The sequence below is a fragment of the Balaenoptera musculus genome, chromosome 17, assembly GCF_009873245.2.
Source record: "Balaenoptera musculus isolate JJ_BM4_2016_0621 chromosome 17, mBalMus1.pri.v3, whole genome shotgun sequence".
Classification (NCBI taxonomy): Eukaryota; Metazoa; Chordata; class Mammalia; order Artiodactyla; family Balaenopteridae; genus Balaenoptera; species Balaenoptera musculus.
Genome location: NC_045801.1, coordinates 80,266,039 through 80,289,205, shown reverse-complemented (window position 1 = coordinate 80,289,205; position 23,167 = coordinate 80,266,039). Strand labels below are relative to the sequence as shown.

Genomic DNA, 23,167 nt, shown 5'->3' with positions numbered 1-23,167 from the left:
TTTTCTCTAGTTGCGGCGAGCGGGCGCTACTCTTCGTTGCGGTGTGTGGGCGTCTTGTTGCAGTGGCTTCTCTTGTCATGGAGCATGGGCTCTAGGCGCATGGGCTTCAGTAGTTGTGGCATGCGGGCTCAGTAGTTGTGGCTTGAAGGCTCTAGAGCGTGGGCTCAGTAGTTGTGGCTCACGGGCTTAGTTGCTCTGCGGCATGTGGGATCTTCCCAGACCAGGGCTCGAAACTGTGTCCCCTGCATCGGCAGGTGGATTCTTAACCACTGTGCCACCAGGGAAGTCCATGAGTGACCATTTTTAATTTTGTTTGGTGACCACCATGAAAGGTCACCGCTGACACCCCTGAAATGATGGGCAGAATTAACCACTGACCTCTGCTCCGGATCTCCCACAGTGAGTTGTGGGCCATCAGGGCTGCCTTGGACCTCAGGGAGATAATTCTGCCCTACTTTATGCTGCTGGGTACGTACTGGTGTCCCAACGACTTTCTCAGGAATCAGCGTCACCCTGGGCACACAAACTCACACAGAAAGAGGTTTTCCAACAACACAGGCCTTGGGATTCAGTCATCGACTCATTCAGCAAATATTTATTAGGCGCCAACTCTCTGCAAAGCCAGGAGGACAAGAGTGAATAAGACTGGTGAGATCTATGTGTTCGTGGATCTACGTTCTTGTAGAATGAAAAAAACATAAGATAATTAAACAGGAAATTAGAGAAAAGCAGAGACGGGCAGTGTGGTGACGTGCAGCGTGCTAAGCCTGGCTTCCCTGCGGGGGTGCTGAGGGGGGTTAGTAACTAGTGCAGCTGCGGCGATGGGGTGGCTGATGGGACGCTGTCTTCTAGGTTTTCATCCCTCCGCTGAGCGCTACGTCTCCCGTTCTCTCACAGCATAATTGACAGAAACGGTAAATCCTGCGTGAGGATCAAGGTCTTTTGGAGGAAGCGGAGCACTGGATGGGCACGTGCGTCGGGAGCAGGGGTCTCTGTCTGGTTTCTGACGTCACATCAGGGAGAGGAGAGCCCTCCCAGAGGGCTGAGCGGCCCTTCAACAAAGGACCACGAGTCCCCCCCAGGGTGGGTAGGTGTGAACGCGCAGTGGCTCCTGGGCCCGCCAAGGGGACTCGGGTGGCAGCTGGAGGCTCCGGGGCTTCTGAGCACGGGGCCGGGATGCTGGGGGAGCCGCGTGCCCAGGGACGGCCGAGGGTGGACGGAGAGGGTGCCGGTGCGAGGGCTGGGCGGGCAGCGCCGGGGGTCTGGCGAGGCCTCTGCCGAGAGGAGCCCCGGGGACCCCTCCGCCCACGCCCCGTCCCGGAGCCGCTGCGGGCGTCACCCCCACTGCACCCCGGGACCTGCGGGCAGAGGGCGCTCGGCTGTTCGGCAGCCGCGTGGCTTTCCTGCAGACCCGGGACGTGTCCCGACCGCACCTGCAGGGCTCCCGTCCCGGGGCCGTGGCACTGGCTGCGCTGCACCTGCCGTGGGTGCGCCTGCCGCGGGGCCGCATACCTGGCGCTGGGCTGCAGGCCCCGGCCTGCTCCGCATCCTGCTCTGCCCGCGGTGGCGAGACTCTGCACGGCCAGGATTTCCTACCCGGCACAGCGAGGGGGGGCTCCCCCTCTGCTTCCCCCCCGCGTGGCCCATCGTGACCTCGCCTTCGTCCTGCTGCTGCTGTCAGCTCCTCTGCTTATCGCGGCTTCTCGAGAGCAAACTGATGACGATGCCCGTTGGCTCTAACTGCTCAGGCCCAGGGGCTGGCCCTGGAGGAGGGGACACCTATCGTCGGGGAAACAGGGCTTTGCTGAGGCTGGAAGGCTCTTCCGGGACAGCCAGTCGTGCTTTCCTATCAGAACCAACACACAAGCTTTATGTAAAGTCAAGTGCTGTTTGCTCCTGGCCCTTGAACAGTTTGGTAATTTTTCTGGGCTCTGAGAGACATCTCCAGGGATGGGCTTGTTCAGGGCGACAGGAGAGGGGTGCTGAGAAGCAAGGAACAGCACACACCCGGGGGCAGCGTGCGGGGACGGGAGGGGAGCGGGGACCCCGCTGAGGCTCCGAGGCCACTCCGAGCGCCACCCACCGCCTGCCTCATGGACCAGGACTTGACTGCAGGGCTTTCCATCGTCCTGCTTCTGTGATGTGCCACCAGTGACAGAGCGGCGGAAAGGCTTTTCTGCTGATGACAGAGCACCCGCCACTAGCTCTTCTGACCGCAGCAGTGACTGACTTGCACAGAGTATTCGCCAGTGGCGGGAGTTTAGCATCTCGTTTCCTGGTTGGAATTTTTCATGTAGGCGTTTGTATGTCCTTTGCGTTCGGTGGATTTGTTGGGGCTGCAGGGCGCTAGACCCCGCGGGGGGGCGGGAGCCGGGGCGGAGCTGTGGAGGAAGCGTCCTATTTCACCCCTTCCTCCAAACGTCCTCTTGCTGGGAACCCCTCACACAGGGACCCTGTGTGCGTGCATGTGTGCACGTGTGTGTGCGTGTGCATGTGTTTGCGTGTGTGCGTGTGTGTGTGTGCGTGTGTGTGTGCGTGTGCATGTGTTTGCGTGTGTGCGTGTGTGTGTGTGCGTGTGGCTGGGCCATGTGGTGGGGGTCGTGCTGGCTGACCAGGCCGGAGGGGGTGAAAGTCGACACCATGATGTGTGTCTTGGGGGAGGAGCATTTTCTTGTGGGGTTAAATCTCGGCCGGAGGACACAGCAAGCACAGGGCCCTGTTGCTCGGCTCCCAGGGGAGGTCGGGACAGTGTGGGGACGTGAAGACACACGCGGGGTTTCTGGGGCGTCTGCGGAGGCCCCCGGCGTCTCCGTGCTCATCTGTGGCTGCACCTGCGGGTGAGTGGCCACTCGTCCATGTGGTGCTCTACTGGGGTGAAACCTCCCACTGTGGGGTTTACTGGCAGCCCCTCGAGGGCTCAGCAGCTCCACCCTCCCCCGTCATAAGCCCCCATCCCCCCGCCTTCCAGTCTATGAGGACCATCCTCTTCGCTGTGTCTTTTATTTATTTTTGGCTGCGTTGGGTCTTCATTGCTGCGTGCAGGCTTTCTCTAGTTGTGGCGAGCGGGGGCTACTCTTCGTTGTGGTGTGCGGGCTTCTCATCGCGGTGGCCTCTCTTGTTGCGGAGCATGGGCTCTAGGCTCACAGGCTTCAGTAGTTGTGGCACGCGGGCTCAGTAGTTGTGGCGCACAGGCTCTAGAGCGCAGGCTCAGTAGTTGTGGCGCACGGGCTTAGTTGCTCCGTGGCATGTGGGATCTTCCCGGACCAGGGCTCGAACCCGTGTCCCCTGCATTGGCAGGCGGATTCTTAACCACTGCGCCACCAGGGAAGTCCCCTCGCTGTGTCTTGACAAATAATTTCTGGCTGCAATCGATGCTGTTTTGCTTTTAAAAAATGCCTTTAGGTGTGCGTACAATTAGGTTAACATCTGGATGACTGTCCCCCACCCACATTTTCTTGTTGCTGTTCTTTTAGGGCCCCTGCAATCAAATGAAGCCTCAGTTTTCACTTCTCCAGGCCGAATACGTGATTCCTTTTGCCGCCCGTGGCGTGTTGTGAAATCTCCGCAGGGCCCCACTGGTCTCCAGACGTGAGGCCGAGCGAGCTCCCCACACCTCGTGCGTCACTGAGGGACCAGCCCGGCGCGTGCGGCCGCGCGTCTGCATCCTAAGCAGCTTCCTGAGCTGTGGCCGCACCCGGGGCCGTGCAGGTGCTCCGCGGCCTCATTCCCCTTGCGGGCAGAGGGGCCGCCTCCCTCAGACCGGCGTTTGCTGGACCTGGATGAGCCCCGGGCCCTGCACATGGCTCCCCCCATGGCCAGGCGCTCTGTCGTGTTCACCTGGGCCACTGCCTGTCACTCCTGCTGGCGCCGAGGGAGGGGCCCGTCCACCCGAGAGCTCTGTGCCACCTGCCCTGGGTTACGAGACGTGTGCCCGGGGTGGGGGGCCTGGGACCCCACTGAGCCAGGCGGCCCGGTCCTGCTCCGCGGAGCCTGTGCTCAGCTTCCCCTTCATGTCCCCCAGGACACGCGTGTCCTCACCTGCCTGGCGGCCCCGAGGAAGACAAGGCTCCTGCTGTCCTTCCCCCGTTGTTCTCATCACTCAGTCCTTCCCTCCTGCCTCCCCCTCCCCCCATTCACCCTGCCCCCCGTGGGCTCTGGGGGATGGCTGTGCCCCCCCCCCCCCGACCTGTTCACACTTTTCAGGGTTGAGGATTCTTCCAGAGGAATTCAAGGGAGCAGCTCAGGACGACCCTGTTGTTTGTGAGCCTCGCTGCACGGGGTTGGCTTGTCCATCCTCTCTGAGATCAGCAGCCCCGGGTCCTCGCGGGGCGGCACCTCCACCCAGGGGTAGAGCCGCTTCTGCGGGATGGCCTCGAGGGCGGAGGCTGAGCCCCAGCCCCCAAGGCTATGTGCCCCTCGCCCTCACCCTCTCCTGGGGGGACACGGAGAGAGGCGGGAGGGGATGCCTGTACTCACACCTGGAGGTGCCACCAGGACGCCAGGTGAGGGCACAGCAGGCGGGGCCGAGGGCGAGGGTGCCAGCGTCTGAGGGAGGAGGCCTGCTGGGGGAGTGCAGGTGCATGTGCGTGAACAGGCATGCCTACACACACAGACACACGTGACACGCAGACACAAGTCCACGCAGACCACGTACACACAGACACATATGCACACACGCATATGCAAGACCACAGCTCACACTGGGACCAGAGACAAGTGCTCAGACCCACTCAGCAGTGACAGGGTTGGAGGTCAACAGCAGGCACAGGAGGTTGTCCCTGGACTTCACCTGTCACCTGTGTGCTCCTGGGACGCAACAGTGCTGAGGAGGGAGCTTGGGGAAGGAGAGCGTATCATCGTGTCACCGCGTCACGTGCAGGGAAGGCATTTTCCCTCCTGTCCGAGGACACCACTCCCCCCGACACCGGCTCCTCCAGGCACCCCCCCTGAGACGCCCACCCCTGGAGGGGCCCCTGCGAGCGGGTCTGCCTGCTGAGGGTGAACGAGGAGCCCCGGTCTCCCTGCCCCTCCCGACAGCCCGGCGGGTCCAAGTCCCTGACACGCAGCCAAAGCACCAAACCTTCCTTCATGGGAAATCTTCTGCGCGGCTGAGCCCAGGGCCGACCTGGACGGAGCGTCTGTCTTGTGCCCGGTGCCCTCTGGGTGCACCCCGTCTGCCCCCTCCCTGGGTCCCATGCCCTGTGGGAGGGCATCCCTATGGCCCACACTCCGTGTGGGGGGGAAGTGAGGCCCGGAGGGCCCTGGGGCCCTGGGACCGGGTGCACAGAGGGGCTCCGGCCCGGTGCCCGACCAGAAGCGCATCTGCTGACCCTGGGGACACAGGGGAGCCCCAGGGCTGGCAGGGCGGGGGCTCAGGGCCCCTCCAGCTCACCCGCCCCCTGCCCCCCCACCCCCCGCCACCCCCCACCCAGGCCCAGGTGAAGAGCTGCACCGCCTGCATCTCTGTGTACTCCGGGAGAAAAGCCTCAGATCACAACCTCTGGATCCCAGGGTCCCAGAATCGTCCTGATTCTGATTTTTCTGTGACTACTCACCCCATCTGTAGCTGAGGGACGTGACCGCCTGGCATTCCTCCCCCGCAGCAGCAGGTCCCGACAGGGCTCGGCTGGAGCAGCCGCCCTGGGTGGACCGCGGGCACCAAGATCACAGGGGGCGGGTGGGGCTGCCAGGAGACAGTCACCCGAGGGGGCTGCAGCCCGTCACCCTCGCCCTCCGTGGGAGCCCCTCTGCCCACCTGCCCAGGTGCAGCCCGCCCGCCGGGAGCTCAGGGGAGGCGTGGAGTCAGAGGAGAGACCCAGGAAAAGCGTGAGGCCTCCCCGGCCCGCGGGCCGCAGGGCGCGGGGCCTGTGAGGAGCCGGGTCTGCCCACCCCTCCTACTGGCCCCCTCTGCCCACCACGCCTGCCCCCTCCTGGGCCTCTCCCGGCACGGCAGACACAGGGCTCTGGGGCCCCGAGCTGGGCCACTCGGGTGGTTTGAAGGCCCGGCAGCTCCCGCCGCCCCCTCGTCACTCGCTGCCGTTGGGCGCCCTCTTCTTTGTGCCCACACGTCCCTTCCCAGCCACTCCGTCCTGCCGGGGCCCTGGACCCAGCCCTGGAGCGATTCCGCAGCCTCGGAGCCACGTGGGATCTTTGACGGTGTAAGGTGCCCTGGCCATGCCCACACCCTGCCCCTAGAGTCTAGCAGCCTCACCCCGGGGCTGGGAGCCCCCCTACCACGCGCTGGGAGCCTGAAGACGTCCCGCGCCGCCCTTTCCCCAGCTGTGCTCGGTAGTTGCTTATTTGCAAAACGGGATCGGGGCTGAGCGGCCCTTCGACAAAGGACCATGAGTCCCCCCCAGGGTGGGTGGGTGTGAACGTGTGGTGGCTCCTGGGCCCGCCAAGGGGACTCGGGTGGCAGCTGGAGGCTCCGGGGCTTCTGAGCACGGGGCCGGGATGCTGGGGGAGCCGCATGCCCAGGGACGGCCGAGGGTGGACGGAGAGGGTGCCGGTGCGAGGGCTGGGCGGGCAGCGCCGGGGGTCCAGTGAGGCCTCTGCCGAGAGGAGCCCCGGGGACCCCTCCGCCCGCGCCCCGTCCCGGAGCCGCTGCGGGCGTCACCCCCACTGCACCCCGGGACCTGCAGGCGGAGGGCGCTCGGCTGTTCGGCAGCCGCGTGGCTTTCCTGCAGACCCGGGACGTGTCCCGACCGCACCTGCAGGGCTCCCGTCCCGGGGCCGTGGCACTGGCTGCGCTGCACCTGCCGTGGGTGCGCCTGCCGCGGGGCCGCATACCTGGCGCTGGGCTGCAGGCCCCGGCCTGCTCCGCATCCTGCTCTGCCCGCGGTGGCGAGACTCTGCACGGCCAGGATTTCCTACCCGGCACGGCGAGGGGGGGACGTGCCACCCCTTGACTCTCCATCTTACCTGTTTCCTTTAAAACAAATTCACGCTGTGAAGACGGTGCTCCCAGCCAGGGACTCTCCTCCTCCCCCTCCTCCCGCCCCCCCCCCTTCCGCCTGTCCTCCTTTCCCTCCATCTCCCCCTCCCCACCTCCTTCTTTCCGAGACAACAGCGGCTCCGATCTCCTGGACTGTGAGCTCCCTGCAGGTGGGACAGTGGGACTCTTCTCACCTGGCTTGTGGTCCGCAGACACCGGACCTGGGGGCACCGTGCACAAATCCACCAGGATGGCTTTCAGAGTCCTTGGCAAGAAGGAGGTGCCTCCACTTCCCAGCTGATGACTGACCCTAGTTTCTAGGGCTGCTGTGTTCGTTCCTGAATTTATACGAGTCAAAATCAGCACAAGTCATATTTAGAAATTCAAGGAGGCAAGAAGCCTGTTCTGCACTTAGTCAAATTTACACTGTCCCATTTAGGAACATGGCAAGCAGACCCAGGTATGAACTTGGCTGGTTTGAGCTCACATAACTTGGACTCAAGCTCATGTTTACTCAGTGGGCTTTCAGGCTCTTGTGCTTTCATGCAAACCCTACATCCTGTTAATTCCTCTGTAATATTTCAGCACCTTAGAGCCAGCACAGCAAGAGCATTGAGCTTTGAGTGTGGTTTGTCCGGAAGAGACGTTAGCCGGGCGGTGCCGACTGCTTTGGGGTTGGTGGCGTCTTGGGGCGAGAGGAAAATGCAAGGGACTTGAATGTTCCTCTTGAAGGGAATCAACTACTGTATGTGTCTGTGAGTCTGTGATGAGGGTGGTGTGTGTGTGTGTGTGTGTGTGTGTTAACAGGGGGGCAATTTCGTTAAAACAGACTCCAAGAGTGTCATATTCATGAAAATCCTAGTGATGCTTCCATTGGAGTTTTATCCTGGCTTCATGAGATTCATTTCTCTAAACACATTAGATTATTGAAGGTATTTCTAGAGACATCCTTCAACTGCCTTTGGCTCCATCACTTAAGCGATGCCCCACATTTGTCCACAGGGAGGACCCAGAGCTGGGTTCTTCAAGTCAAGGTTGCCTGTATTTTTTTTTTTATATAAATTTATTTATTTATTTGTTTTTATTTTTGGCTGCGTTGGGTCTTTGTTGCTGTGCGTGGACCTTCTCTAGTTGCAGCGAGCGGGGGCTACTCTTCGTTGCGGTGCACAGGCTTCTCCTTGTCGTGGCTTCTCTTGTTGTGGAACACGGGCTCTAGGCGTGCGGGCTTCAGTAGCTGTGGCGTGTTGGGCTCAGTAGTTGTGGTCGCGGGCTCTAGAGCACAGGCTCAATAGTTGTGGCGCATGGGCTTAGTTGCTCCGCGGCATGGGGGATCTTCCCAGACCAGGGCTCGAACCCGTGTCCCCTGCATTGGCAGGCAGATTCTTAACCACTGCACCACCAGGGAAGCCCTGCCTGTGTTCTTATTTATTCATCACCTACGAGCCCCTGGTGAGAACACTGGCCCTCATGTCCACCACATACCTTTATTAATCTCATATTCACATCACACTTTACAGTTTACAAAACGGCACCGTAGGCTTATTCTTACTCATTCTCAAAGACCCTGTGAGGTGAAATGGAGGCAGAGAGAGTAGGCGCTTTTCCCACTTTACCTGAGATGCACTTGTGGAGTACTCTGTAGCCTGTGGGTAGGGTGACCATCGGCCCAGCTTTGCCAGGACAGCCCCGATCACAGTGTCCTGATGGGACCACAGCTCCTCCTCTCAGCCTCGATGCACGGTGCACACTCTGGCCCCCGCTGTCCACAAATCACTCTGCACTTATGTCAGATGTTCAAGTCCACGTGGCCCGTGTCGGGCCGTCAGAGCAGGACCGCAGTCGGGGCCTGGCGCAAACCTGCCCTTCCCCACAGCTGGGGTCCTTGGGCTGGTTCCTGGCACTTGGCGAGAGCCACGTCACCACTTCTGCATTTGCTGCTGGACCACGTGGCCTCGGCTCCTTGGCATCTGCTTCTCCAGATGGAAACCTCTCTGACGCTGCCCTGGCCTGTGTGAGGGGTCCAGCCCTCCCCATCCCAGAGGACGTCTGCCGTTCCCCCTCCAGCCCGCAGTGGCCTCACCTCTCCTCACGCCCCCCCTCTGTGCGTGGCTGCCCTCGTGGCTGGGCGGGGCCCAACCTAGTGTCCTGACTCCTCTTGTTTCCGGAAACGGACGCCTTTACGTGCAAATTGGAAATTCAACTAAAGAAAGAACATTCCCAGGTGTTTCTGACATGAAGAGCCCTGGAGAGGATCAACGGTCCCCTCTGTGCGGCCCGGCCGCCAGGAAGGGAAGCAGGAAGCCTCTGCAGGGAGCTGTCCTCAGTCACCCTGAGCAGCAAGAAGAGTAGATGTCCCCGTCCGCGACCGTGAGGAGAGGCCTCTGACATTAGAACCAGGCGAGGGCTGAGCGTGGCCTGGCTCTGTACCACTTTGCTGCGTGGAGGCAGTTTCTTGATTTCCCTAAACCCTGACTTCCTCCATTGGGGGGACAGCGGATCTCGGATGAGATGGGAGGTCATGCCCCTGGTTGCCCCCAGGACCGAGTGGGAAGCGTGGGGTGATCGCGTAGCATTTAGCGTGACACCTCAAGCAAAAGTGCTTGTTGGGGTTTTGTATGATGTGTCACTGAGTTCACAGGGTCTGCCTTATTCCTCTTCTGACTCCGTTGTATTCTAAAGGTGATTAAGGACCAGATGGTTTTCATTAGTCTCTGGACGGGCCTGAGCTCCAGGCTGACCGCGCCCACTAGGAGGCGGTGGCTCGGCCCCTGCTGCCACCGGAGAGAGGACGTGCCCATCCCTCTGCCTGCTCCATCCCTGCTCGCCGCCCTGGGCTCTGAGCCACTGTGCCCTCCTCCACACCGAGACTTGGGGGTGGGGACAGGAAACGGGTGCACAAGGCCCAGGGCAGGATGACCTGGACGCCACCCGATTTTGTCCAACGCCCTCTGGGTGGACAGCCTCTCCTGCAGGGATGCCGAGTCCGGCCAGGCAGCAGGAAGTGGAGACAGACAGGGGACGCGGGTCTCGGGGGAGGAGCGTTCTCCTGGCGGATCCGGTGGGCGGCACAGGGCACAGGAAGCCACGCTTAGGACGAGGGGACCTTGAGCGGTGCGCCCCTGTGGGGGCGGGATGTGGAGTCCCCAGGCTGCCCCCACCCCGGCCGCCCCTCCTCTTGCTGGGAACTGGGCACCTCCTGACTGGCTCTCAGGTGTGTTTAGGGTCGCCTCCTCCTTCAGTGGTGACCGAGACTGGAGGCGCTTCCGGAGGTCCTGCGCTCCACCTGGATGGAGCGTGGTCCCTGAGGTGGCGGACACACGCGACTTCCGCCCTTTCTGGGCATTGCCAGGCGATTGCACAGTCAGTGCGTCGTAACGAACACTAGTCTGGGACAAGTCTATTCCGTTATGTATCTTTTATAGCAGCTCCATGTGAACCCTGACAACTGGGAGGGTTGGGGGCGGTGAGAAAGCACATCAGGAAAGAGGGACTCGGAGGAACCTTCTCTAGACACAGCTGTCTTTACAGTTTCTGAGCGTATGTGGTGGGAATTCCCTTGAACAATCTCCTTTCATTCAGAGTGACATAACTCTTGCTGGGCCGGGGGGAGGGGCTGTCACAGGGATGCCCGGCGCTGGGGGGACGGCAGGGGCGTCGCAGGGCACGGAGCCCTCATCGACACTGCGGACCAGGCGAGGCCAGGGGCTGACTTAGACTTAGGCTGGGTCACCACCCCCCTTCCCGGCTTAGCCCGAGGTGGGACTCGTGAATGTTTTGCATGATTTTATGATGCAGGCAATTGCAGGCTTGGCTTCTCACAAGTGCAATCTTGTTCCCAAAGATATTTGCAGGTTAAGAATGCAGGACTACCAGTTTTCAGTGATAGCTTTCAAATCCTGTAGTTGAAAAAAAAAGGATTGTTTCCCAAACAGAATCTCTCTGTGCTGCGTGGAGGTCACGCAGCCCCCCAGAGGGGCCTCCCAGGGCGCAGGGGGGCGGGCGGGAGGGGAGGGAAGCCCCGCTTAGAGGAGCCAGTGAGAGGACGGCTGCGTTCAACTCTCCAGGTTATGACCGCTTCCCGCAGCCCGACCCCGCCACCCCAAGGCAGGCGCAGTGCCAAGCGGGCAGAATGGGCTGAGCCTGGGCGGAGGACGGCAGAGGGGCCCGGCGCGGAGCACGAGAACACAGGGGTCCTCAGAGGGACGCGGGTACTCGGATGAGCTGCCCTGGAGTCGAGTGACTCCTTGGTGCTGAAATCCTCTGAGTCACCGCAGTGGTGGCATGAAGCGAGGCCGGGACTCTCGAGCAAGGTGCAGCAGGAGGCGACTGGGGCAGATCTTGAAGAGGGGCAGGAGGCAGGGCGTGCACTGAGCTACCCGGGGAGGCTCTGGCTTCTCCCTCAGGGGCTGGCATCCTCTTCAGTTCCACCACAAGGACAGAGAATTGTTTTAAAGGTTTTTTTAGTTTTAAATAAAGTCAAGTAATAAAACAGGGTTACCCACGTGGAAGTCAATTTGTACCCAACCTACAACAAGACGTTTAGGGACAGACGCATAACATTAGTTCTTTGCATCATGAGTTCAAATCACGGTCAGTTAGGGCCCTCGCGTTGGCAAAGAGGTTAAAAGACGGTGCGGCACAGGGACGGGTTCTGTCCTCACGCGTTGGCCCAGCCGGCCTTCCTGGAGGGTATGAGGTCACATGTGCTGCCAATCTCAAAATGATGCAGGCCTGTAAGCCAGCATTCCTACTTCTACAAAGTTACCCCAAGTAAGTAAGCGATGGTGCATGTGAAGAGGTTTATCTACAAGGACAGTTCATTTCGGGAACTATTTGTAACAGCAAAAATGTGGGAACATCCAAACACGAACGGTAGGGAAAGAGCCTCATAAGCCCTTTCTCAAGCTGCCACCTGATGCCCAGGGGCACCTGCTGGAGAGTGGGGGTCAGGGGGAAGGCAGGGCTGTCTTCAGGGCTTCCTGGCCGGTGGGCACAGTGTGACGTGACCCCAGACGAGGGGCTGCACAAGGGGAGTCCCAGGCGTGGGGGGAATGCACTGAGGGGCAGGGCGGGGGATGGGGACCAAGAGTGGGGTCCACGTGGAGACACAGGGGAGCCAGACAGAGAGGGAGCTCCGCATCCGCCGGCACGGGAGGCATCCGGCTGACTCCAGAGGGAAGCTGAGAGCTGCACCCAGGCCTCACCCCTCAGATCCAGGGAAGAGCACTGCCCGTCTCTGCCCACCCACAGGTGGGTTCGCCTCCTGGTGTCTCGTGGTACTGTCTTTCCCTGGTGTTTACCCAGGGCAGCTCTGGGCAGCGGGCTGTGCCCTCAGACGCCTCAGACAGTAACACAGATCGTATGAAAACAGGTTCCGTGTCTCTGAATCTCCCTCAGGGCCCAGCAGAAAGGCGTTTCAATGCTAAATGCCAGAATCATCGTGCTCTGGATGCCATCTTGATTATTTACTGCTCCAAAGGAAATTCAGTAGTTTCAGTGATTTTTTTTTTTTTAACATCTTTATTGGAGTATAACTGCTTTACAATGGTGTGTTAGTTTCTGCTTTATAACAAAGTGAATCAGCTACACATATACATATATCCCTGTGGGATAGGGAGGGTGGGAGGGAGACGCAAGAGTTTCAGTGATTTTTAAATGTGTGCCCAGCATCTTTCTGACGTGAAGAAAATAACTCATGACGATACAGTCTCTCTCTCTGTTCATTTCATTCATACAAACATTTTATGACAGTTGTGTGTCAACAGACAGTCTAGGTGATAACCTGTCTCTGCAGTGTTCACTCGTCTGGCCAAACCCAACCACAGCTAATAAGGAACTCCTTGTCTTCGTCTATCTTACTGGCATCTTACGCCAAAGTTGAATGACATACGTTAGTCAGCCGTGACCCCGCTCACCAAACACGCAATTCACCGTCACCTTCTGAGCTAAGCAGGAAAAATACACAACACGGAGGAGCCTCCTTTTCTACTCACTTGAGACAACAAGACATTTAGGAATTCACACCTCATTGAATTCATTTGGATCTTTGAATACTTGGGCTTCAAATTCTTTCTGGCTCTGTAAAATGAAAGTGCTCAAATTAGTACAGACTTTCAAAAAAATAAACAAAAAATGTTCATTAGGCCTCCTAACATCCGAAGAGACAGGCAGTGACCGAGGAGGAGTGGGGTCAGGGGCCTGGGAGGGGCTGCGTGTTCACCCGCAGGCGTGGACTCTGCCCCAGCCCAGCGCTGCTTCTGGGCCCACAGGGTGGGCGAGACCCCATGGCCTGGCTCCCAGGAGCCCCCGCCATGAGCTTAGGCTCTTGGCCAGAAGCCGGGAGCTCAGTTCACTGCAGTGGGTGCGAGCGCATCGGGAGTCCAGGGGGCTCAGCGTGGCGAGGGAGATGTGTCCCGGAGCAGGAGGCTCTGGACAGAGAGCTGGGGGTGGGGGAGGGACGAGCTCGAGCAAGACACGAACCCAAGGGCCTACCGCCTGGGCTTTCTCAACAAGGCGGGGGTGACCTTGGCAAGAGCGGTTTCAAGAGGGGCCGGGAAGAAGCGTTGGTCGTGTAGCTCATAAATATGGACAATTCTTCCAAGATGCTTGGCTGTGACAAAACAAGCCTTGGACAGGAAATAGAAGCAGCTGTGGAATTAGGGGAAGTTCTCTCCTTTTCTTCCCTCCCTCCCTCCCTCCCTTCCCTTTTGTTTGTCAGATATGACAGGTTTAGGTCTGTTTAAATTCTGATGGGAAGGTTTTAGTAGTGAGGAAGGAGGTTGAAGATGTAGGGTAAAGATGAAGGTAAATGATGGAGTTTCTGAGGAGATGGAAGGACATAGATCCAGGACTCTCCATCAGATCCAGGACTCTCCATCAGGCACTTCTGAGATCTATCCACCCATCCATCCACCCGTCCATCCATCCATCCGTCCATCCGTCCGCCCGTCCATCCATCCACCCACCCATCCAACCACCCGTCACCCATCTACCCATGCACCCACCCACACATCCATCCACCCACACATCCATCCATCCACCCGTCCATCCGTCCACCTGTCCATCCGTCCACCCATCCATCGATCCACCCACCCATCCACCCACCCGTCCACCCGTCCACCCATCTACCCATGCATCCACCCACACATCCATCTACCCACCCATCCATCCATCCACCCATCCATCCATCCATCCACTCAACATTTACTAGGGACCCACCATGTGCTACACACTACATGTGAGGAAATATGGTGAAAAACCGCCAAGTTCCTGCCTTAGGGACCTTACATCTACATGTTGAGACAGACAATAAGTGAGTAAATATATTCTGTGTGATGACAAGAACCATGAAGAAAAGGAAGCAGGGTCAGGGATGGAGGGGAGGAGAAGCCAAGATGATCAACAGCATCTGAGCAGAGACTGAACGAGGCGAGGACTGGGGGAAACATTCTGGACAGAGGTCACGGTGAGCACAAGGGCACCAGGGAGGCAGGGCAGATGGCCGGGGCAGCTCCAGGGGAAGAGAGGACGGGACACAGCAGGAGACGTGGCTGCAAAGAGAGAAAGGGGCCTTGTGCAGCTTCAGAGCCCACTGGGGAGGGGCTCCCGCAAAAGAGGGGCATGAGAGCCTTTGTGTTTTTAAATATACTGGGTATTGTGGAGGACGGTCAGTAGGGGGACAGCAGTGGAAGCATGACCTGGGCTGGGTGACCGATGACAGCAGCTTGATGGAGGCTGGTGGCCAACAGACGTGGGAGAAGAGATTTTATTCAAGAGTTTATTTTGGAAGAGTAGCGAAAAGTGTTACAACAGAGAGGTTAAGGATGACTCCTAGGGTTTTGACTGAACACCTGAGAGCATGGGGGTGTCATTTATTGAGCTAGGGAGGACTGGGTGAGGGGCAAGTTTGGGGGGAAAATCAAGAGTTTATTGAGATCATCTACTCCGTATGTTAAGAAGGCAGCTGGAGATACAGACTAGAGATCGGGGTGGGTGGGTATAGGGTAATATTTATATATCACATCACTCCATCTGCCTAAAATCTTCCAACAAATCCTCATGATCTTCAAGACAAAATCCAGCTCCGAGCTCCATGGACTTGGCCCTCTGTGTCTTCCAGCCTCATCATCAGTCTCATGACCCCAGAGGCTCTTCTAATACAGGTTCTTTCGTATTCCCCCCTTCCCTCTCTCATGCATGTCATTCTCTCTGCTTGGGCCCTTCTCCCCCTTGGGCATCTGGCTGACCGCTGTGTCCGCAAAGACCCGGGGACACTTCCTTGTCCCTCCAGCCATCCCCCCATCTCCCTGCAGCCGGTTTCCATGCTCCTTCTTCACTACACATAACCCCCCTGAGCTCCAGCACCAGGGCCCCGGTGAACTCGGACAAGTTGCCTAAACCCTCTGGGCCTCGGTTTCCTTGTTTGTAAAATGACGACAATAATACTGCCTACTTCATAAGGTTGTCAGGGGATGGTGTGAAACCACACGGGCACAGCGCTTTCGGCACGCTGGCAGAGATGGGGCACTGCTCCAGGCACTGACTAGTGTTATAATAACGCTTATCACACTGTTGTGTGATTAGTTTCACGTTGGCTTTTCCCTGCTCTTGAGTGCAGCCCTGGAGCTTTTCATCTGGGTTTCTGGCCCACATTACGCTTCAATAATCGTTTCTTACAGGAAAAAACAAGTCAGTGAATGAGAAAGTCGCACCGGGCTACACTAGTACAATGACATGAACCAGCCCCTTTTCCTCGGCGGCCTTTCTCTTTTTAGAAGCTGTTCTCTGTGGGCGAACGTGAGTCATCTGACCACTTGCCAAACCAAGAAGTCCTGGGCTGTGGCTCCTACATGACATTTTGGTCACTGCTCTGTGAACGTAGTGCCGTTACCTTTGGGTCAGGAAGACACGGTCCAAACGCTTCCAGCAGAAGAGTCTCCTCCCGCACAGCTTGTTCATAGTCTGCGAAGGACAGCTTCCCGTCGTGGTCGTGGTCCTGGGGTCGACCGGCCACACCGCAGTTAACATGGAAAACACATCACAAATACACACTGTCTTCTCATGGCCCAGTGTTCACAAAGAAGACGTCAGAAAAGTATGAGGCTAAGTACTGACATTGAAAGAAACTGTCATATTATGATAAAAGAGCACAGTCCGAGTGCTGTCTTTCACCAGGCAGGAGACTGAGAGTTACTCTAATTTGAATTCTTATTTCTACCCCGTATCTGCGGATTTCACGAGGAAACTCTACATTACCCATCGTACCATTTTCCTCAGGGTTATTTCCACCAAGTCTTTGATGCCTTCGTCGGGGTCCTCCTCGGACGGCTGCTTCAGGAGGCTATTCTTCAGCATGTGGAACATCTCTTCCTTCGAGATGAAGCCATCGCCATTCAAGTCAAACACGGCAAAGCAATCTTCAAGAAAGAACCAGTACGAATGTGCTGCGGCCAGGAAGGCAGCCTTGGCTCTGATGGTGTTCAAGGCCCAGGGCTCCAGTGGTGCTTTCATCAAGCCTTGGGCCTCAGTGCAATCAATTCCCCTAATAAATGCCTGATGTCCGCTTCCTGAATATACTCAACAATCCTTAGAAAGTTTCCTACGCTTAGCTGCAATGAGCAGACCAAGGAACAACAACTTAACGTTCTCACAGTGAAAACCTTGGAAAACGGATTGAAACGCGCCTCTTCAACAGAGTTCACTGGTATGAGTTAGGAATTAACTAAGAATCAGAAACTTGAATCGATGTTTTATGATGACAATTTGAGTACCAAAATATGTAAAACACTTAATACCGTCACACCTAAACGCATGCATACATGGTCAGCATGTGCGCTACACGCCTGTGCGGTCTTGCTTGGCATGGATTCCGCCTCGGAATTTCTTGATTTGCCTTTTTATTCATTTTTTTCAACCCTTATTATTGACCTGAATTTGCTCCATAAAAGAGGCTGATGGGAATTCACACCAAGCAAACAACAGACAAACCCACCCCACTGGCTGGGCTGAAGGACATTGATTTACATTCTTTAGATGTACTTATCATAAAGTACAAACCAATAGGATAAGATGAAGTCTTACATTTCATTTTTTCTTCCAGAGTTCCTCGAAGAAATACTGATAATCCATAAACCCACTCTGATACAGTTATGCAACCATCATTGTCTTTGTCAAACCCTCGGAATACTAAAAAAAAAGAGAGAGAAGTAAAATATGACACTTGTGCTGCGTTTCTATTCTCAGTGATGGACCCGCATGGACACTACTCACTTCTGAAATTTAGGCAAAACCTCACGACCATATGGTCCCATGTTCTCATTTGTTAAAGGAGGAAACTAAGGTGTCATAACATTGGAAAACTCTTTTACTTAAGCTTTCATATTTTCCCTTCATACTTTGTGAGAACAAGTAAATTCTGAATATCTAAATACATGAATCAACAATGAACATATACACATATTGGTACATTAAATTTGTTGATATAATAACATAAAACATATAATTTTATATTTTGTTACCCAAGAAAAGTACTGCTATTACATGATAGATAAGATTATATCTTAATTTTTATTGGAATACTCTCGATGATGTAAGGAAATTTAAATGTCCTTTTAAAACTATTATTTATTGTTCTATTTACTAAGTAGAAATATAAATAGTTTTGGTTTTCTAATGTAAAGAAAGGAAACCTAGTTATTCAAGTTGACTCTGTCCTCTTCCCAAATACACAAAAAGAGTGGTCGCTATCTTCTTCCCTACCATGCTTCCCTATGAATATAAAAATTAAATTTTTATGTTCAAATGGATTTGGGAACACAGAACATGAAGCTTCCCACCCAGAGTTTGTCCAAACTCCAAACTGTTTTTCCCAGTTATGGCTGGATTTGGCCCGTCTGGACACTGACGTCCGCTCACCTCTGTCCATGATCATGTCGTCCGTCATCCCAAATGTCATGTGCAGGATGTTCCGAAAGGCGTTCCGATCCAGCCCGACGACCACACCCTGCCGCTCCGTCACATCACCCACCAAGTTATAGAAAAGATTGATGAGGCATTTCACTTCAAATTTATTAACTGTGAAAGAATGAAATTGAGATATAACAAAAACGCCTTTTAATCTTTAATGTCCAACTTAAACTTTGCACAAATGAGTTTTGTAGACGAACGACACTGGAATCATCAATGGGCAGCTGTCAACAGGAGACGATCCTGTTTTGAGATTCATGACCCTCAAGTTAACAGAGGATGGTCACTACCCGGAAGTTCCCACTAAAGGAAGGGCAGCAGTCCTCCCTCCCAACAGATGTAAGTGCAGTCACATTTAGAAAAAGGACGATAATGTTAGCCAGGTCACCTGAATGCGGATTGTGGGGTCTGATTCTAAGTAACCATGGTGATGTTAAAAATGGTAACTTTCCCCCAGCATTTTGATTATAGGCGTTCGTGAGATTTATAGTTTAACTTTTCCCTGGAAACAGATACCAGCCTCCCCCAAACCAGGCAACAACTTTCATCTCACATTAGCTTACGTGAAGCCGTGAGCCAGAATTTGGAAATCAGAGTCACCTATTTTCCAATAAAGAAGGATTTAAGCATATTCTAGCACCCAGTAAGGCTCTTGCTGTGAGGGATGGAAATTAACAGGCAGCCATGCAGCAGCACCTTGGAGGAAGGCCTTTTTTGTCTAAAGGGTGTGCACACACATGCACGCTTGCACACACACGACTGCGTAGAGGGCGGTGCTGTAGACGCTGAGCTAATCGTGCCCCCGTCGCTGTCCGAGGTGTGTAGGTGGAAGGATTAGTGTCTGGCATTAAGAACATAAAGGTGAGTTTAAATATGAGGTAAAGGTGGAAGATGGGGAAGATTTTATTTCAAAACAAGCCAAAATTAAGGTTGAGTATTTTTAAAAACAAGGACGGAAGCTGTGTGCATGTAAAGGAAAACAGCCCAAATAAATGGATAAATCCCACCTCATCTTGCAGGCCAGGATAGGCTTGAGGGCGATTTCCAGTTTGGGGTGCCACAATTTAAGAGGAACATTGAAAACTTTGGAAAACAAGTGATTTAGTAAATAAATTGATAAATAGTAGAAAATAATGTAATGGTTATAATTTTAAAAAGAGCCTTTAGTTGCCACAGAAAACGGTATGAATGGTATGTCACTTCTTCAAAAACAATTACACATAGAAATACTACATAATCCAGTGATTCCACTTCTGGGTATTTGCCCCAAAGGATTGAAAGCAGGGACTCTGAAACTTGTACACCATTATTCATAGCAGCAGTAGTCACAATAGCCAGAAGGTGGGAGCAATCCAGGTGTCCATGGGTGGATGAGTGGATGAATAAGATGTGGTCCATCCATACAATGGACTCTGATTCAGCTTTAAAAAGGGAGGAAATTGTGACTCATGCTACAACTTGCCTGACTCTTGACTACGTCATGCTGAGTGAAACAAGCCAGATGAAAAAGGACAAATATTATATGATGGACCCAGAGTGGTGAAATTCATAGAGACAAAAAGTAGACGGTGGGTGCCAGGGGCTGGGGGACGGGGAAGTGGGGAGCAACAGTTTAATGGGGACAGAGTTTCAGCTGGAAAGATGAGAAAGTTCTGGAGATGGGTGGTGGTGACAGCTGCACAACAATGTGAATGTACTTAGTGCCCCTGAGCGGTGCACTTAAAATAATTAAAATGGTAAATTTTATGTTATGTATATTTAACCACAATAAAAAAACTCTAAAAATAAAAAGTGATGTTAATGGTTGGGGAAGAAAAACTTGCATGAAGAATGATGCAGTCTGATCACATATATGAAATGCTAGCTGAGGGGATGTTGATTCGCCATTTTTCCATCCCAGCTGAAACAAAAGTGAAAGAGTATTAGCTTAATTTATTCCCCAAAAGATCCAAGATGGGTAATTTTTACATAGGAAAAATTCTCCTGCTGAAATGTTTCTTATATCATGTCACAACTAAAAGATCCACGTGCCGCAACTAAGACCCAGTGCAGCCAAATAAATAAATAAATATTGAAAAAAAAGAATACAATACTAAATGAAATTAAGGAAATTTGAGAATGGATTTTCATCTTTTTGCATTGGTGTAAGTCTGCTGTGTATATCAGATCTGCAGAATGGTGGATTAACTAGACCACCATTTAAGATACTTTCTTCTTTGATTCTACAAAATCCCATTTCATCTTGGTGGGATTATCACCTGGCAACTAAAAGGAAATCTAACTTTAGAAGAAAGGTCCTCTGTTTAAAGAAACTCAAAATTATTATAATGCCCATGATTAGTCACTATTTCTATAGAATTTAACTAGTAATCATCAAGGTTCTTAAGGCTCACTTTAAAAATTTTATGTAAGCACAAAAATCAAAAGAGTTGACTGGTTTTCTTGCTGTGTTTTCACTTATCTTTTTCTTTTATAAATTTATTTTATTTATTTTATTTTTGGCTGCGTTGGGTCTTCGTTGCTGCGCGCAGGCTTTCTCTAGTTGCGGCGAGCAGGGGCTACTCTTCGTTGCGGTGCACGGGCTTCTCATTGCAGTGGCTTCTCTTGTTGCGGAGCACGGGCTCTAGGTGCGTGGGCTCTAGGTGCATGGGCTCTAGGTGCGTGGGCTTCAGTAGTCGTGGCGCAAGGGCTCAGTAGTTGTGGCTTGCGGGCTCTAGAGTGCAGGCTCAATACTTGTGGCGCACGGGCTTAGTTGCTCCTCATGTGGGATCTTCCCAGACCAGGGCTCAAAGCCGTGTCACCTGAATTGGCAGGCAGATTCTTAACCACTGAGCCACCAGGGAAACCCTCACTTATCTTTTAATATGTTCACAGAATATCTGCAATACATTGCAAACTCACTTGAACAGGAACTAAATCAAATTCAGTGTTCGTTGTATATAGCAGTTATTGCATTGTTTATTTAAAATGTTTACTAGATGTTTAAGATCTGGCCTTTTCCCAGAAATGAAAGTATTTTAAGAAAAACAACAGGACAAAACTCTCATCAGATTATAATAACCATAATAATATCTTAAATTATAGGATGACTTTTTTTAGACGTTTAAGATGCTTATACACAGCCTAACCTTTATTTCCAGCACCATCCTGACAGGGTTTCCTACCACTCAGTATATAAGATACTAAGTATGATTAGAAGGCACTAGATCCCATAATCGCTAGAAGTACATCAAAACATGTTTGTTCTCTCTTTGCACAGTGGGAGTAGTCTTGGGATTATGGCTTCTATTTTTTTCAAAGGGGCAGTAGTTTTGCAATCAGCACTCAACTTCTAAGCTTGCTCATCAGATATCTCCCTCATCTAAGCCATATCCATAGCTTCCTTGCCCAAGCACAGTCCTGTTTTTCAGTCCAAATATAATTCTAAGGTTACCTGTGAAATTCTAGGACCACTTTTCAGAATATGTGTGAGATGGGAGCAGATGTCTTCAATAGGTGTCCATCTTGCCACCTGCCAAGTCTAATCCTTTACTTTGCAGGAAAGTTGGGTCTAGAGTTGGGAACAGATTCTTTACCATGTGTTTAGCACTGTTGAGCTCCTTGGTTTCCAGGCGCATTTCCTTGCTCTGAGATACAGGTTTCTGTGCCACTTCACCGTATCTGTCCTAAGGATGTTCAACCACTGAAAACCATTTTCCCTCATAGATCTCTTGGTAATTTCCAAAACTTGGACCTTGCCAGTTGATTTGCTCTAAGAAGAGCTGTTGGTTGGGCTACTTTTCTTGAGTTCGGTGGTTTTTAGTGCTTGTTTTCCACCTGTGTCTGAAGCTAAATCCACATGTGTCTCCAGGGTGTATAAATCACGTTTCTATAACGTAAGGGTAAGTTAAGAGAAGGTCTGAGAAGCAAGTATGTGCATGTGTGCGGGTACAGCACTAGATACCTGGATACCGGAAATGCGCCGTAAGATCATGGGCGCCGGGGGTGCCGGCCCCAAGCAGCTGATGCTGGTGTTCCCTTCCAGACTTCTCTTTAGGGTCGGGCGTGGAGAGGGCTCCGACTGCGCTCGGACTCTGCAGGCGGGACACCAGCACCGGGCAGGACAGGACCTGGCCCAGGAGCCTCTGCACACCCCGCACCTGATTCTTACTTACAATGCTTGCAATTTTTAGTTAAGGAGTCCGTCAGCTTCTGCAGCTTCTTGCGGTTCATGCCGGCGGCTCAGGGAACCGGGCCGCGGCCCGTGTCCAGGGGGGCGGCTGCCGTGACCCTCTCGAGCTCTGGGCCTGGGGCTGCCGGCGAGTCTCCCCTGTGCGCGTGCGCGGTCCTAACACGCAACGTGGCCATGGCAACGGCTTGGCGGTCGCCGATTGGCTGCCGGGCTGGGGCGGGCGTGGTCCTAACCGGCGACGTGGCCATGGCAACGCCTGGGCGGCAGCTGATTGGCTCCCGGGCCGGCACTGTCTCCCTGGGAGGGCCGGCCAGGCGCGCTGGGACCGCGTTCCGACTGTGACGTCGGCGGGTGACCCTCCAGGTGTGGCTGGCTCGAGTTCACAGCCCCTTTAATGAGATGCACCGTGAGTCCTCAGGGCTGAATTCTGTGGGGATGTCTTGGGTGGTGAGCGCGACACCAGGGAGGCTTCAGGTCCTCAGGGAGGTCTGGGAACCCGGGGGTTGCAGGAGTGAGCACGTGTGGTCCAGACGACGGCTTTGCGGGTGCGGGAGGGTGAGGGGCTCGCTCTCAGGTTGCCAGTCCTTTTGCCAGGAGGGAGTCTGCCACAGGATATCTTCAAGTGTTTGGTGATGTTACTGAGAGCAAGAGGCGCTTGGACTAGTTCCCCGCCCCCCATTCATTCTTGAGGTGGGGCCGGAGGCTGTCCGTGGAGGCTGGGGAGAGCCCCTGGCAACTTTTAAGCTGGTTAAAGAGGCAACCTCCCACATAAAGACGAGCTGACAGCTGACACTAGCTCTGGGGTACAGCCTGACCTTGCTTTTCTGGAAAATATCCCAGTAAAGTGGATCTTCTACTTATTTGAAAGACAGGTTCTTTGACTGCAAACAAAGGCTAGTCCTTACATCTTTATCATGAGAGGACTTTCTGCTCTTAACACAGATGAAACACCCTCTTTGAATTAAGACAGCGATAACATGGGTTAGCTCAGCCAGGAGCAAAAAACCTACAATATTCTCCAACATGTCACTTGTTTCGCTTCAGAAGGCAAAATGCTTTTGAATACAAATTATTCTATAGTGTGTGTACTGTCATCG

At 54.1% G+C, this 23,167-nt stretch overlaps 2 protein-coding genes across 5 annotated transcripts; both read right to left on the bottom strand.

Moving 5' to 3' along the window:
* Positions 1–585: 585 nt before the first annotated feature.
* Positions 586–6,870, bottom strand: LOC118883263 (collagen alpha-1(I) chain-like). 4 transcript variants are annotated; one of them, XM_036829856.1, is made up of 3 exons: positions 5,556–6,870; positions 4,477–4,562; positions 586–1,846 (listed from the first exon to the last, which is right to left on the bottom strand). In XM_036829856.1, the coding sequence occupies exon 1, from the start codon at positions 6,785–6,787 to the stop codon at positions 5,786–5,788; it is 1,002 nt and encodes a 333-aa protein (XP_036685751.1). In that variant the 5' UTR covers positions 6,788–6,870; the 3' UTR covers positions 586–1,846; positions 4,477–4,562; positions 5,556–5,785. The 4 variants fall into 4 exon arrangements, with proteins under 4 accessions (XP_036685751.1, XP_036685752.1, XP_036685754.1 ...); XM_036829857.1 differs by having other exon boundaries at positions 4,477–4,559; XM_036829859.1 differs by having other exon boundaries at positions 586–1,779; positions 4,477–4,559.
* A 6,037-nt stretch (positions 6,871–12,907) lies between these two features.
* Positions 12,908–22,220, bottom strand: EFCAB1 (EF-hand calcium binding domain 1). Its single transcript, XM_036830506.1, has 6 exons — positions 22,054–22,220; positions 17,849–18,007; positions 17,015–17,119; positions 16,199–16,350; positions 15,825–15,929; positions 12,908–13,012 (listed from the first exon to the last, which is right to left on the bottom strand). The coding sequence occupies exons 1-6, from the start codon at positions 22,109–22,111 to the stop codon at positions 12,953–12,955; spliced, it is 639 nt and encodes a 212-aa protein (XP_036686401.1). The 5' UTR covers positions 22,112–22,220; the 3' UTR covers positions 12,908–12,952.
* Positions 22,221–23,167: the final 947 nt, after the last annotated feature.